This window comes from Thalassophryne amazonica, chromosome 19 (assembly GCF_902500255.1).
Source record: "Thalassophryne amazonica chromosome 19, fThaAma1.1, whole genome shotgun sequence".
Taxonomy (NCBI): Eukaryota; Metazoa; Chordata; class Actinopteri; order Batrachoidiformes; family Batrachoididae; genus Thalassophryne; species Thalassophryne amazonica.
The window spans coordinates 52,168,010-52,184,313 of NC_047121.1; the positions used below are offsets into that span (position 1 = coordinate 52,168,010).

A 16,304-nucleotide genomic window follows, 5' to 3' on the forward strand; every position below is an offset into this window, starting at 1 on the left:
GAAACCACAATGTCAAAAATAGTTGAATCCTGCAGCAGGAAAGAATCAATTGAAGTCCGAACTAGAAACTGACTCATCTTGGATGGGAAACGATCCAGTGAGACGCTGGATTTTTGGAGGAATTCTAAACATTGACTCTTGTTAGGAGACAAACTGACAAAGACTCTTTGCTTCATTAACGGCAGCACTGATTTGACCTTCTGCATGCACACGTGATCTGTCATCATCATCGTTCTCATAGAAAATCTATATCCAGGGTGGATCTAGAGATGCCTGCGTGTGGGTTTATTTAGCGTACGAAGAAATGTCCGGTCCATGACCGATCGCGAGTCTGGATCGATGGCTGCGTGATCCTGCTCGATGAGGCTCTGAGGACCTGCTGCAGCCTTCACCCACCTTCACAGCCATCACCCCCTCCACCTGACCCACTGCTGAGGACTTCCTGTTTCATCAGAGCCCCATTGGCTGTTTTATGTTGTGGGTTCCTGTTGGGCGCTCACAGTTATCAAAACAGCCACAGGGCACACAAGCACCCCATCAAATTTCACTCCAACAGGCGAGCCACACATACAATAAAAAACACAACTCAGAATGGTCTGAGCCTGCAGAGACGGAGGGAAAAGATGTTCCACGTGCCGCACCACACAAGCCACCTCAGGTGTGGACCTGTGCACCGGACGACCCTTCAGCATCGTATCAGCCGCCACCCTCCAAAGACAGGACCCTCTGGGCTCTCCTGGGGTTTGTTCTTGTGTGGAGCTGAGGCTCCAAAGAGCTTTTCTCCGTCCCTTTACTAGCGCTACCTTCTGATGACTCCTCAGAGGATCCTTGGGTTCCTCTGGAATGACTGTGTCAAACAAGCGGTTACTTGGGGAGACAGATCACTTAAGTTTTAGCAATGTCATGCATTTCTCTAAGCATGTAGGTGCCTCAGTGTCGAGGACACCGGTTGCTGGAGAAGGCTGAGGACAGGCCCACCTTTCACCTGGCTGCAGCAGATAGATGGTTACTTTTGAGAGGTGGGGTTGGACCAGATGTCTGCCTGGGTGGTTGTCATCCAGGATCTGGGGTGGTATTCTGAGTTCACTTGCAGAAATCGAAATGTTGCAGATTTAAAAAAAACATGTCCAGTGTTGACAGTCACAGCTGAACGTGCAGCCAGGATCTGAACGCCAGAGTCTCAGCAAAATGTTATCTTCTCTTCTGCTGCTCCTCATCTTCATTCTTGAACTAAACTTTCTTCTCTGTCCCCAAACAGATGGGGCATGACGCTCAGTCACCTCGAACAGGGCCGACTCGCATTCCAATGTCCAAGAACCTGAAGACAGGGAAGGCAGCGTTGGGGTCACTGGGGTCGTCAAGTGGAGTGAAGCTGGAGGTGCGAGCTGAGAGTCCGTCTGTGAGGCTCGACGTTAAAAAACCTGCTGTAAACAGTTTTCAAGCCGACGGAAAAAGCTGACTGATGTCTCGCTGAACTCCTTCAGATTTACGTTTGGTGCTGCAGACGACAACCAGAGTTTAGCAGCTGTAATGTTTCAGAAAATACATGCAAGACAAGACAGTTTTACTGTGAGAAATAATAAATATGTTTCTTCCCTAATTATTTTGTATTTGTCTTGTATCCATTTCTGTCATTAGAGGGAAACTTTATTTTATTTTTTGTATTTGCAGTGTGTATCTGGTCTGAGCTGGTTCAATGTTCTGTTAGATAATGGTGATGGATTTTTTTTAAATATTGTGTGGTTTGATATATATATATTTTTTGGAAGAAGTGTGAGACATTAAAAATTCTGTTTTCTAAGTGATTCTCTAAATGATTTGTACTGAAATGTTTTTTGGAATAAACCTTATTTTAAGAAGGAAAAGCTTTGATTTATTGCATTTTCACACGTCTATAATTTGTCTATTAAAGAATTAAACCTGCTCAGGTTATGGATGAAAATTAGCTGCACAAAGATATGAATTTAAATGCAAATTTAAAACCAGATTGAAAAAATGTATGTTGCACATAATTAAAACTACAACATTAATATGTTCTTGAGTATTACAGTAGAAATGTTTCACAAATTAATAACTTTAATTATTTAGCAAAATTCACATATTTGTTTTGGGGGTTTTCGTATTTAGTTTTTTTGTTTAGTTTGCTTTATTAAATGAAATGAAATCAATTTTATTTATATAGCGCCAAATCACAACAACAGTTGCCCCAAGGCGCTTTATATTGCAAGGCAAAAGCCATACAATAATTACAGAAAAACCCCAACGGTCAAAACGACCCCCTATGAGCAAACACTTGGTGACAGTGGGAAGGAAAAACTCCTTTTTAACAGGAAGAAACCTCCAGCAGAACCAGGCTCAGGGAGGGGCAGTCTTCTGCTGGGATTGGTTGGGGCTGAGAGGAGAGAATCAGGAAAAAGACATGCTGTGGAAGACAGCAGAGATCAGTCACTAATGATTAAATGCAGAGTGGTGCATACAGAGCAAAAAGAGAAAGAAACACTCAGTGCATCATGGGAACCCCCCAGCAGTCTAAGTCTATAGCAGCATAACTAAGGGATGGTTCAGGGTCACCTGATCCAGCCCTAACTATAAGCTTTAGCAAAAAGGAAAGTTTTAAGCCTAATCTTAAAAGTAGAGAGGGTGTCTGTCTCCCTGATCTGAATTGGGAGCTGGTTCCACAGGAGAGGAGCCTGAAAGCTGAAGGCTCTGCCTCCCATTCTACTCTTAAAAACCCTAGGAACTACAAGTAAGCCTGCAGTTTGAGAGCGAAGCGCTCTATTGGGGTGATATGGTACTACGAGGTCCCTAAGATAAGATGGGACCTGATTATTCAAAACCTTATAAGTAAGAAGAAGAATTTTAAATTCTATTCTAGAATTAACAGGAAGCCAATGAAGAGAGGCCAATATGGGTGAAATATGCTCTCTCCTTCTAGTCCCCATCAGTACTCTAGCTGCAGCATTTTGAATTAACTGAAGGCTTTTCAGGGAACTTTTAGGACAACCTGATAATAATGAATTACAATAGTCCAGCCTAGAGGAAATAAATGCATGAATTAGTTTTTCAGCATCACTCTGAGACAAGACCTTTCTAATTTTAGAGATATTGCGCAAATGTAAAAAAGCAGTCCCACATATTTGCTTAATATGCGCATTGAAGGACATATCCTGATCAAAAATGACTCCAAGATTTTTCACAGTATTACTAGAGGTCAGGGTAATGCCATCCAGAGTAAGGATCTGGTTAGACACCATGTTTCTAAGATTTGTGGGGCCAAGTACAATAACTTCAGTTTTATCTGAATTTAAAAAGCAGGAAATTAGAGGTCATCCATGTCTTTATGTCTGTAAGACATTCCTGCAGTTTAACTAATTGGTGTGTGTCCTCTGGCTTCATGGATAGATAAAGCTGGGTATCATCTGCGTAACAATGAAAATTTAAGCAATGCTTTCTAATAATACTGCCTAAGGGACGCATGTATAAAGTGAATAAAATTGGTCCTAGCACAGAACCTTGTGGAACTCCATAATTAACCTTAGTCTGTGAAGAAGACTCCCCATTTACATGAACAAATTGTAATCTATTAGATAAATATGATCCAAACCACCACAGCACAGTGCCTTTAATACCTATGGCATGCTCTAATCTCTGTAATAAAATTTTATGGTCAACAGTATCAAAAGCAGCACTGAGGTCTAACAGGACAAGCACAGAGATGAGTCCACTGTCTGAGGCCATAAGAAGATCATCTGTAACCTTCACTAATGCTGTTTCTGTACTATGATGAATTCTGAAACCTGACTGAAACTCTTCAAATAGACCATTCCTCTGCAGATGATCAGTTAGCTGTTTTACAACTACCCTTTCAAGAATTTTCATTATTAGGATTAGATTATTAGGAGGAAGACTCTCAAAAACACACGAACATATGTTATAAAATTGGGAGTACAGGCATGGCTGGAGAGATTTTTTAATTTTTAAATTAATTTTGAATTAATATTTTGATCCTCTCCACTTTGGTGCGACAGCGCCCCCTATCGTACTTCAGCACTGTTACGTACATAGACTACACGGTTACACACTGTTGGACGCTGGTGCAGGTTTGAATTAAGTTGGAAATTTAACCGTTTTTTTTATTAATATTAAACGTATCTGAATTATTTTTTATAATTTTAAATGATATTTCTCAGTACGATGACGACACAATGACGTAGCGCGGCGTTTAAACATTCTATTGGCTGAGACGCTTCCTGCTTCTCCCTCTGGGATGTAGTTACTCTTCTAATATTTCACTCCTAATATGAGCGGCTTTTTGTGTTAGAAGTGACATTCTTGTGCGAGGACAGTTTGTCCGTTGTTTTTCTTTCGTCCTGCGTGTTGGACTCAGCCCTCGGAGGATTATTTCGGTCGCAGCCATGATGGCGTCCAACTACAACGCCAAGGAAGAGGACGGGCATCACTCCGGTTCTTCGAGTCACGGCGGCCCCGGCCCCGTGAAGAACAAGAAGCCGGATAACACGGCCTTTAAACAGCAGAGACTTCCAGCCTGGCAGCCCATCCTGACCGCCGGCACCGTGCTGCCCGCTTTCTTCGTCATCGGCCTCATCTTCATCCCCATCGGCATCGGCCTCTTTGTGACGTCAAACAACATCAAAGAGTTCGAGGTGACTGCTGTCTGTCTGGCTTTGCACGTAACTGCAGCGTTCTATAACAAACATTAATAACTCTGATTATGCGCCAAACCACACAAATCTATTTTTAACACAGCCGTACGAAAAGGCACCGGGGCCCCGGGCTTCAGGAGGAGCTGAGCCCCCCCACCCCACCCCACCTACCGTGTGATCGTCCAGCTCCTCCCTCCGCGTCAGGGTTTAGATTCAGACATGTTGGCTGTCTGTTGACTGAACCATGAGTTTCTAAATATGAACATCTGATTGGTTGAGAACTGCTACATCATCATTGTGCTGCCAGTTTGGAGCAGGATAAATGTCTTAATTATGCATTACTGCCCCTCAGTAGGTGGGTTTCCAGTACCCTCGAGACTGTTCGATATATTTGTTCGCCAACAGTATCGACTGATAAGAGTCTTTTACCAAAATATCTGTATCTGTGTTGTCTTTGCCAATGTGAAAACTTATTTTGCAGAAAAACACTTTGGTTGTTGGAAATGGAGTCATTTCATAAGTTGTCCGGCACAGAGCGGTCCAATGGTTATTCCTAATTTTCATTTAATTAATTTGTTTATTTGAGACAGGGACAGTGCACAATATACATTATCCTTAAATAGGAGAGATGCATTATGCTAGGTTGTAGCACACGTGCTAATTTCCACCTGTAGTCCCTAGACAGGCTGATGAAAAACAATTAAAAAGAGGAAATTTACAATATATTACATTAAATTTTTAAAATTACAGACAGTGTCCAAAGCACATGATATTAGATCACACTATGGTTACATGTCTGACCCGAGAGCAGCCAATTTTTAACCAGTCGTGAAAAAGTGTAAAAGTTTGTACAAGAAATAAGTTCAGTTCGTAACATATTCCACTGGCGCATGGCCACAGAACAGAACGCTGAGTTCCCAAAAGTTGTTCTACGTCTGGGAATCCTGCACTCACCTCGACCCATGAACTAATAAAGTTCATGTTTAACGTTTAAGACATCAAGCCGCAATTACATGTTTTTAATGGTTTAATGATAAAATGTTGGAAATCATTCACATTTTTTTAAGCGTATGTGTCAGTACTGTAAATTTTTTGCTGTATTGGCCCCTATTTAAAAAAAACAAAACCAACAACAACAACAACAAAAAAAAAAATCCATATTGGTTGAGCTCTACTCCAGATTGCACAATTTGAAGGAGTCATTTGAAAATGTGGTGAATGGAAATGTGTATTAAAAACCCTCAAATATTAAATTTTTTTAACACTCATGAGGTGATTCAAAAAAAGTATTTTGCAAAACTGCAATGGAAACACACGTTCCACTATGACAGGTCATATGATGTACAAACAGACAAATGACATTCTAAAATACATCAGGCAGTAACGTGTGAACACAGGAAGAAATGAAAAGTTTAAGCCTTATGAGAAATAAAGCTGCAGCAATATTGAACTTGAAAAGTAAAAAAAAAAGGCAGTGTTTAGAGGGATGTACTCCTTCTGTCATCATGGCTATTGGAATGACTGTTCTCGCGAGAGCCTCATTGGGTTGATGGTTACCGCGAGAGGACAAATGCCAGTCGTCACATTCCGTCACTTTCATTCTCGTGTTTTGTCGACATCCTGACAGTGTCGCTGTCTGTAATGAAACCCAGCTACTGTTTAATGGTTACTGTGGCTGTCTGTGCAGAAAGTGACACAGAAAAGCAGTTAACAGCTGCAGTGGTGCTAAACGTGGCCTGACAGTGACATGAATGAAATAATAAGGGAAAATTTAAAAAAATGGATAATTTAATTTTTCCCTTTATATTTCAGCAATGACAAGCAAACTCGTTTCAAATAATGAGGTCTAAATGATGGTAAATAACTATCTATTACAGCAGTGGCTCAGTAAACCGTGTGTGAATGTTGTTCAGCACATGTGCTAAAACGACCACGTAGAGTTTCATTTGAAGCAGCTTTTCGGTGAACCAGCACCCACATGACATTTTTGACTTATTAGGCTGTTTGAGACGAAGCCACGATACACACGTGCTGCTTTCTAGCATATGAGTGGTTTCACAGCTTGCTGACCATTGTTTGTTGACTCTTTTTGTCCCCTGCTTGCAGATTGATTACACCGGCGTGGACGCGTCCAGTCCGTGCTACAGCTGCGCTCAGAACTTCAGCTGGAACAGCAGCACGCCATGCGTCTGCTTCATCAACTTCACCTTGGAGCAGCCGTTTGAGGTGAGCCGCCTTCGCTGCTCGGAAGCAACATAAAAGCCACTCTACTGTCGATAAATGTCTGTTTAGCTCCAAAGCAGGAGGCACTCAAGGTTTCATTCTCATTGATTAGTCTTGTTTTAAAACAGGCAGCACTTTGGGAAGGCGGTCATTGATTAATGATCAGAAACACTCAGTCAGCTGTTCTGACTTGCTGCACTCTAAATGTGATTATCTCAGACTTTAACTAAGGATTTTTTCATTGACAATCTGTCAATAATTTCATATTTTATTAATGTACTGTAACTTGTTACTTGTTTATTTGTTTTAGTAGTTTAGGAGGTCCTTTCACTTACATACCGAAAAATCACACATTCATTATTGTAATAATAGCAATTGTAATGACTATTTACATCAGGCTTTCCCAGGAATCAAAGCACTAAACGAAATAAATTCTTTACAATAAGAGAATAAAGGCAAACAATAAAAAACAATGTTTTTATTGATCAGCTTGTGTTAAGTAACTCATCATTTCAGCACAGTATTTGTCAGAATTTCAAAATGTGCATATTTTCCAGTGTGACGCCGGTTGTGGTGCTGCCGGGCGTGCGCACCAGTGATGTGCAGCTCCAGTCACAGCTACGATGTGTTAATTCAATCTGACCACAACTTGAACCCACAAAATATTAATAATGACAAAGTGATGCCTCACCTGTAACGACACCATAATTAGCGCACAGAACAGAAGTAATTCTGCTGATGTCTACATGACAAACTTCTCCAAATACTTCCCACTGCTTACTTTTCTTTGAGGTTTGCTTTCTGTATTTTTTTTATTTATTTATTTTTTTTTATTGTAAATTCTCCCGTCCCGTCTCCGCCGCCCCCTCCCACAGGTGTCTGTGGTCGGTCGGCACTGCTGCCTCCTTTCATGACTGCACTGATTCAAGCACTGCAGTTTTATTCCTTAAACATCGATATGTTGATTGATGTTTTTACTAACACACTGAGTTAATAATATATTAAGTTCTGTTTTACAGAAGTGCATTTTTGGCACATACTCGCATTTTATGGTAAAATCACTTTCTCCCTGCAGAGTAACGTCTTCATGTACTATGGATTGTCCAACTTCTATCAAAACCACAGACGTTACGTGAAGTCGAGGGACGACAGCCAGCTGAACGGTGATCGTTCTGCTCTCAAGGTGTAAACTTGTATTTGTACATTTTGCACAAATAGGTTTTCAAGAAATGCTTAAATGTAACACTGATGACTCGACAGAATCCGAGCAAGGAATGTGATCCGTACCGGACAACCGATGGTGTGCCCATCGCTCCTTGCGGGGCCATAGCTAACAGCCTCTTCAACGGTAAGTCATAGCGCACACTCCCCAACAGTGAGAACTTTGGTTCCTCTCGGTGTCAGTACATATCTTTTGCCACACTCATTTTGGCACCAGACAAAACAGTCTGTGAACACGTTCACATTGTACAGGTCATTTATGGCGTTGTTGATAAACCATATTTTCCAGACTCTATGTCACAATGGAGTCTTTATCACATCTGGAATAACAAATGCATCAAGTTGAAATAAAATGCCATGTTTATTTTTCAAATATGGTGCTACTCGTTCATGCATCAAGAATCAAAATTAATTTAATCAGTGCATCATTTCTTAAAGCGCAGCCTGTATTAGTAAGCAGAAGGTAACAGGTTAATTAACGTTATTGTACAAGACACAAAGAACTCGAGTAAACCGCTTCTTATCACCACTGAACAGACAAAACCATCAAAGAGGAGCAAAATGTGTGCACATTTATGTCAGAAAATCTAAATACACTTCTTAAAACAACTATTCATTTCTAAAACTATTATATAATTAGCCTGTGTCAAAAATCCAGCCCCTTGCCTGTGCCGTGACACCTGGGTAATGGTTCAAATAGGGGATTACCTGTTGTGTTGAAATACAGTGTGGACCTTTTTGGGGACCTTGTGTGCCTCATGGCTGTTATGGTAACCATGAAGGCCCAACAGGAATCCTGAACACAACATGGCTAACAGGACTCTGGTGAAACAAGAAATCCTCAGTGGCGGATCAGGCAGAGGAGGTGATGGCTTGTAACCCAATGACTGTGAAGGTGGATGAAGGCTACAGCAGGTCCTCAGACCCTGATCATCTGGGATTTCCCAGGCTAAGGATCTGTCAAGTACCATGTGTTTGTCAGTGTGCAGCAGCATTTCCACATTAAACAATCTCATGCACAGGTATGTCTCTATTGACCCTGGATGTAGGTTTTACCCTGCACTGCACACCCACAAGTCTTTCAGCGATCAGCAAAGAGTGACAGGGGCAGGATTGTATGCTGCGTCTGTTAGAAACAGTGGACGTAAAGACTGAGACTGTTCAGTCATCTCCACATCCACCATCTCATCCGGGAATCGATCATGAGACAATCTTCCTCACCACTGTGGGATTGCCATGATACAGTTAGCTTAGCTGTCCTACTCTGTTGCACTTATGGCTGTCCCATAATGTGCAGATAAGTTGAGCGCCAAGTGGTATGAAAGTTACCCCTATCTTTAATAAAGTTTGCAGTCTTTCAGTTTGAGAACATGATTTATTAATTGTACTTGTTCCCTAAGACCCAGCATGTCCTCCTCATACAAATCTTCCTATTCTTATTTTATGGAGGCTGGCATACAGCTTAAGGGTGCATTACTGCCACCTTCTGCAGTGTGGCTCAGACAGAACCTCATTCAGATCGAGAGGCAGCTTTCAGTTGTCACCTCTGTAGACAGTGCCATCTTTTGGCTGTAAATGTCTTATCCAGAAAATTCAGTAATATCAGGAGGAAGGAGAGATGACATTTTGGTGGTAATGGATGAGTTGATCAGTTGATCATGTCACTGGCAAAATTATTATTATATACAACATACAAGTGAACTCGCACTCCAAACACAGCGCATGCTAAAAATGAATTTCCATCTTATTCACCTTCAGACGTATGAGCAGCAGCAGCAGGTCTGAGCAGTTCTGTAATTTTGACGTCCAGAAGTGGCATTTTATTTGAATTTGTAAATGTCCTGATGACAGATGAGCCTGAGGTTTTTTTTTTTCTGAGTGTCACGGAGCTGTAAGAGCTAACACAAGCAGCACACACTGGCAGACAAACCGCCTGCAGGTCTTTCACAGTCTTTAGTTAATTATCTTAAATGTGAAATGAGGTGGAACCCTGCAGATGATGCTGCAGACTGTTTAGCAGCTGTCGGTTGTTTACAGTCCACTTGTTTTGAGAAGAGGATCGCTGTTTGTTCACAAAGATTGTTGAGGGTGGACAGAGTCGCCGCTCTGACAGATTTAAAAACCGTCCATGAAATGCTGTTGATCCAGTTGGTAGCTAAAATAAAATCACAGCGTTGAGCCTTACTTAATGTTATTGACCTACTTTTGTGAATAGTCATTTTATATTTTGGGTAATGCTGCTAACACGCACTTCATTGTGTGGTGGTGATTCCCCCCCCCCACCCGACCCACGTTTCTCTGTAGACACTCTTGAGCTCTATTATATTGATGTAAATGGAAGCAGAACAGAGATCCATCTGGCTAAGAAGGGTATTGCCTGGTGGACTGACAAGCACGTGAAGTTTAGGAATCCTGGTGGAAGCAACAACAACCTGACTGCAGCTTTCCAAGGTGATTTTTATCTCTGTCCCACTTGGACGTGACCTTTCACACTTCCTCGTTGTCCAGTGACGAGCTTGGTCTTGTTTCGCCTTTTGTTTTCCAGGAACTACCAAACCGGTGAACTGGAGGAAGCCGGTCTATGAACTGGACCCACTGGATCCTGACAACAACGGTTTTATCAATGAGGATTTCATTGTGTGGATGCGCACAGCCGCCTTACCCACTTTTCGTAAACTCTATCGTATCATCCAGAAGAAGTCGAGCATGACTCCAACTCTGCCCAGCGGCAAATACCTCCTGAATATCACCTACAGTATCCTTTGACTTGCAGCATTCTCACAAGAACAAAAGCAGAGAGATACAGTCCAGCCTGTAGGGGGCGCTGGGTGGCGTCCAAGCAACTTTTCAATTAAAGGTGGTTTCCATTTTTAACTGTTTTCCAGTTAATCAAGTACTCTAAATATCTGCAGTCGGTGTAAAGAAATCAGTCGCCATCAAGTTTTAGGATGCGGTTACACGCGCTCATATTGTCGTTTACATCAGTTGGTACAAAAATACACGTACAAAGATGGAAAAGTAACATCTAAACTTTACCCACTTTAAACCAGTTTACCACTGGTGTAGAAAAGTTTAAAACCAGGGGTGTTAAAAAATCAGCTTATGTCAAAATCATGATTATTTTCTGTTGAGTTGATTCAAAACTTTCAAAAATCAATCTTTTAAAAAAAAAAAAAAAATTGCGTCTGTTTTGATTCAGTTGCTGTTGTGTGTCTTTCTCGGCTTCCATACAACAGTTTGCACCGCGTTAGCAGGTTAGCTTGGCTCATTAGCACTGAGTAGCAAGAACTTACGCAAGCAGGTCAAAACAAGACTTTCCTTAAATCAGACACATGGAAAGAATTTGGCTTTTCATTTGATTAGAACACGTATAAAGAAAGTTTGTGGTTTAAATTATTTTAACACATTAAACAAGTCTGTCATCAGTTTACAGCACTTTAAACAGGTTTTAGTTTTTTTTTAATAATGTTTCCTTTGGGTGTTAAATTGATGCTTCTATCTCGTTTGGACAGATAAAGCATGTCAAAGGTTTCAGATCTGTGTTTAGTGACTTGACACTAAAAGCTCAGTGACCCTCTGACTGACAGTAACACCTAGTGGCTAAGACTAAAACTACAGCGTGTTTGGAAACCAGCTGAAACGTCTCTCGTGAACCAGCTAATCAAAACACAAGACTGTCCAAGTGTTGGAGAAGTAAGAGATGAATGTGTTTCTCAGCTTGATGTTCAGATGAAGGTTGAAGCTCATCAGGATTGAAGTTCCGAGTCTGTGCTTTGTTTGGTTTTTCTTTTACCCACGTGTAATCAGATTACCCCGTGCTCAGCTTTGACGGCCGGAAGCGGATGATCCTGAGCACCATCTCCTGGATGGGAGGGAAGAACCCCTTCCTGGGCATTGCCTACATCACTGTGGGCTCCATCTGCTTCTTCCTGGGTGTGGTCCTGCTCATCATCCACCATAAATACGACACACGCAACAACAGCGCCGATATCCCGAACTGAGTGTGCCGCACGTGCACCGGGAGCCACTCAGCTTGCTGATTTTTTTTTTTTTCTTACGAATTCTCTGTAAATGTGTTTGAGTATTGGCCTCGTGCGTCGCATCCACAGCAGAGGTCAGTCAGGGTCACAAATATTTGGACACTCGGTTTGTTTTAACTTTTTACCGCAGCAGGAAGAGTTTACAGCAAATTAAGAAACCAGCTCAAAGTGCAGACTTTCACTATCAATGAGGAAAGTTGTTCTAGGTTTGGGGTGGGTCCATGTTAGGTGGTCGTGGTCCGTGTGATCAGTGCTGGGAGCCTCACATCTGCTCAGACTTTCTCACTTTTATGTTATTTTTTTTAAAGTTGTGAAACCTGACCTGCAGGAGCTCCTCTCATCCGTATGTGACATTAACGCATTCTCTCTGTTTGGTGCTAATTTTAGCTCACTATGTCTGTGGGACACTGTTAGCTTGTTTGCTGCATGTCTACTGTTAAAGTTAGCTTGGTGTGACTGATACTAATCTTAGTTTTAGGACATCTCATGCTGATTTTAGCTTTTGCCCGGGTGTGACATTAGCGCACGCGTGCACATTCGAACACAGAAAAACTGTGGTGAGCTGACATTTGCCGTTTGGTATGTTTATGTATTTTGGGTCAAGGATGAACAGCGCAAAAAATGGAAAGTTGATAGGAACGACAAATATTTTTGGAGAAATCAGGGAACAACAGTGAACGATGGACGTTGATATTTACATTCTAGATTCGCACTCCAACTTATTATAGAAACTTTGCATAGTTTATTACCACCCTTGAAAAATGTCAGGTTCCTATTTTATAAACACTACCCAGTCTAGATCCCGTGGATCCCCACGGACAACACACCTGTTAATAATTAAACAGAACTTTTAGAGGTTTTTGTCTGAAAGGTCACAACTGTTTAGATTTATTTATCTTATTTATTTTAACTTATTTTTTTCAGGTAGGAGGAAGATCACTTTGTGTCACTTTACAGAAAAACCTTGTACCCAACATGGGTGGGGAAGAAAAAAAAAAAAAAAAAATCAAAGAACTGCCCAGAAAGAGGTCATGACCGAGGTCACGCGCTCGTGCAGCGTGTTGTCCATCCACCACACCACGGTCCTGGGTGGCGGTTTGGACAGTAACCGTCCATCTTCTGCAGCCGGGTGAACAGTGGGTGTGTCCTTGGCCTGATCCAGCTGTAGGAGTTCTGGACCCTGAGGGACCCGCCTGCTGGGTCAGGTCCAGATGCTGATGCTCCTCCTGATTATTTATTTAGTCTTTGTGCAACATTCGGGTCTTTTCTGTTGACCGTTGACTCTGACATGCTGAAATCCTGCAGCATGTTCTTGATCTGGCTTCCAAAGACACTCGACACGGGTCATCTGTTTGTGTCCATGAGTAAGTTCAGGATGAGGGTCTGCACCGATGAGCTCCTTGTCCTGATTTGCTGTGAACTTCGGGGTAAAAGGTTTAAAAGAAATGTTTGCTGGCGTTTCTGTGCTCGTAGCTTTTGGACTTGGGCTGCTGACTTATTTATCTGTGATATTAAAATGTTTAATGGTTTCTGTTTAAGCTTTCTAAAAGCGCTTGTGTTTCGGGCTTGGTTGTTGAATGTTTAACGCCTGTTTTCTGTCTGAGCTGATGAATGTATTTATTTGATTTTGGTGATTTGTGACCCGTCGTTGTGAAACCTTCCTATTGAAGTATTTTATCGACCACCTTGAACCAACAACCAGACTGAAGCAGTTTGAACTTGATGACAAACGTATCCTGTGAATTTGAAGAATCTTACTGGTTATAGTACTGAAACAGTTTGTTTTTGGTGGAATGTTCGCTCACTTACTTCACTGTTGACCAAATGAAATGCACTTTAAATTTCATGTTTGTTTGTTTGTGTCCACATTCAGCCCGCTGTTACTCTCTGTGCTTCATGTAATCAGTAAATTGTTTAAATGTAAAACCTTTGGGTTTTATAAGGTGTGTGTGTGTGTCTGTGTGTCGTCCAATTAAAGGTGGTGAATGAATCATGATTTTATTTACAGAACGTTAAAGGTTCTTAACACCAACCTTAAAATGACTTTTTCCAGTTGGACACAGTTAGATTTTAATCTTAAAACAAACAGTTATGTTAATAATTATGTCCATGTGTGAAAACTCAGATGCTGTAAGCAGAGTTTGGCCTTAGGCAGCTCATTTTGAATTCTGTGACTTATGTCCCGGAAGTCCGTATATAGACTGAAGCCTCCTCTGTAATCCACGCCCACTGAGCACTATGTGGGAGGGGCACAAACCATCACACAAAGAGCAGTGTTTATGTGCATGTTTTGATTTTTGTCCAGAGTATAAGTTGAACCTGTCAAAAAAAAAAGCCTTTGAAGAGCAAAACAACCTGAGTTGCACTTTTCTTTTTTTGTGTTGACGTTCTCTTAAATTGGCGTTGTGTAATTTTTATTACATAATGCCGGAATAGATCCTTGTCATTTGATTGGTGGTTTGTATGTCACATGACATTGATCATTTGTCCCATTTGTCATTGCACGCTGCGACCACCGTGGGCGCACAGAATCGGTGATGGCACGTTAGCAGCTTTCTGATGCCGCTCATTCTTCTAACGAAAGAAAAAAACAAATCCAGTAAGCCGTCTGGAGGCATTTGCAATATTCGCTGGGACGTATCTAGCTAAAGTAGAACTGCTGTCGGAAGAAGAGCTCAACAAATTTCTGTTGCTAATTTTTGCCGGACTGAGAAAAGCAGAAAGTGCACGGCGTCGGATACAAACTACATCATCAAGATTGTTTTTTTTCAGGTTGACTGAGAACAATTTTGATCGGATTGGACTCTTTAAAATTTGTGTTGAACTGTTTGGAATCCGTTGATGTCAAAGGACCAGTGACGCACAACAAAATGTAAGTCCCTTTTCTCTTGTTTATTTATTAATGGATAAAATCACATTTTTAGGTGTAATATAAAACAATGTTTTTTCATTCATTCATTCAATGGAAAGAATATTTCATGAGGTGACAGATGAAATGTTCCATTCAACATTCCATCTGTCACCTCATGAAATATTTGTACCATTGCACTAATAAACATTCATTGTATGTTATTGGCATTTTTTGTTGTTTATTTTATTTTGTGCTTTGATTCCTGGGAAAGCATAATGTATTATTATTGTTAATACCCTCTCACACTTTTTTATTTTTTTCTTTTGTATATAAATTACACTAGATTATAAGCGCCTGTCCACATGAACATGAGTTCAGACGTATCGTCCACGCAGAACTAGCATTTTTGGAAAAACGCTACTTTATGAGTGAATAAATGTCAAAATGCCACCTTTGTGTTTTTGTGAAATGATGATGTCATCTGTGTTTGTATACAGGGAGCTACCTTTTTTGTGGGAGCACTACAGCGCCACCTCCAGGCCTATGTACTACAGTGTATTTTTGTGTGGATGCAGTTTTTTTTTTTTTTTGTAATGGTGCCCTGTTTTCTGGACACTTGGAAAATGACAAAAAAGTATAAAGAATGTTCTGTTTCCATGTGGACGAGGCAAAACTCACTCAACTTCTGGAAGCTGTGTGTGTGTGTGTGTGCGTTAAAATACAGTAAATCACGTCAGTGTGTTTGGGATGTTTTTGGTTACAAACTTGCATATCATATGAGGACACGTGACTGACATTGTTTTGCTGAAAAGGTAAAAAAAAAAAAAAATCATTCATAAAAACACTAAAGACATTCTGACAATTTACCTAAAAGATGATTAGAAAAAAAAAATCATCACTGCATGTTGTTAAAAGGAATTCCAGTTTGTGCCTCTTCACTTTTTTTTTTTTATTTTCCGGAGTTGCTGAACTCTCGTTGTGCAGAGAAAAGCAGCAGGTGGCAGCAACGAGCAACTTTGAAATGAATCATGTCTTCATCTTTCAGCTTTATGTTGTTTGACTTTAGATATTTACGATGATTCTTTCTGTTTCTCAGTCTGTGCTGCCGTGTGATAATTCTGTCTTTGATGTAAACGGGGTGGACATTCCGAAAGGTCAAAGGTCATTGTGGGCGTCACAGCCAGTCTTTTAGGTTTGAAGGCTTCATCTGGGTGAGTCAGAGTCACATCAGTTCATCAGATTAAAAACAGATTTCCTCCTGCTGATCTTATCTCTGAAATGAGCGTGAAAGTAAAATTGCTGTAA

At 41.0% G+C, this 16,304-nt stretch overlaps 2 protein-coding genes across 3 annotated transcripts in view; both read left to right on the forward strand.

Moving 5' to 3' along the window:
* The window catches only part of LOC117532044 (filamin-A-interacting protein 1-like), a 58,957-nt gene extending 57,130 nt beyond the window's left edge, over positions 1–1,827 (forward strand). For both annotated transcript variants that reach the window (XM_034195269.1, XM_034195270.1), the window contains one exon: positions 1,259–1,827. In XM_034195269.1, coding sequence (XP_034051160.1) covers positions 1,259–1,459 — 201 coding nt within the window. In that variant the 3' untranslated portion in view covers positions 1,460–1,827. The remainder of the gene's footprint in view (positions 1–1,258) is intronic.
* Positions 1,828–4,261: 2,434 nt separating this feature from the next.
* LOC117532045 (cell cycle control protein 50A-like) lies at positions 4,262–14,074 on the forward strand. The gene is made up of 7 exons (XM_034195271.1): positions 4,262–4,664; positions 6,771–6,890; positions 7,963–8,070; positions 8,148–8,235; positions 10,413–10,559; positions 10,654–10,863; positions 11,916–14,074. Exons 1-7 carry the CDS (start codon positions 4,416–4,418, stop codon positions 12,107–12,109), a joined length of 1,116 nt encoding a protein of 371 aa, XP_034051162.1. The 5' UTR covers positions 4,262–4,415; the 3' UTR covers positions 12,110–14,074.
* The last annotated feature ends 2,230 nt before the right edge of the window (positions 14,075–16,304 follow it).

Bases quoted from the DNA above. Each gene is read 5' to 3' on its own strand.
- LOC117532045 (XM_034195271.1), top strand. From the start codon at position 4,416: ATGATGGCGTCCAACTACAACGCCAAGGAAGAGGACGGGCATCACTCC. The intron at 8,071-8,147 runs GTGTAAACTTGT...ATGACTCGACAG, and splicing joins GTGATCGTTCTGCTCTCAAG to AATCCGAGCAAGGAATGTGA. The intron at 8,236-10,412 runs GTAAGTCATAGC...GTTTCTCTGTAG, and splicing joins AGCTAACAGCCTCTTCAACG to ACACTCTTGAGCTCTATTAT.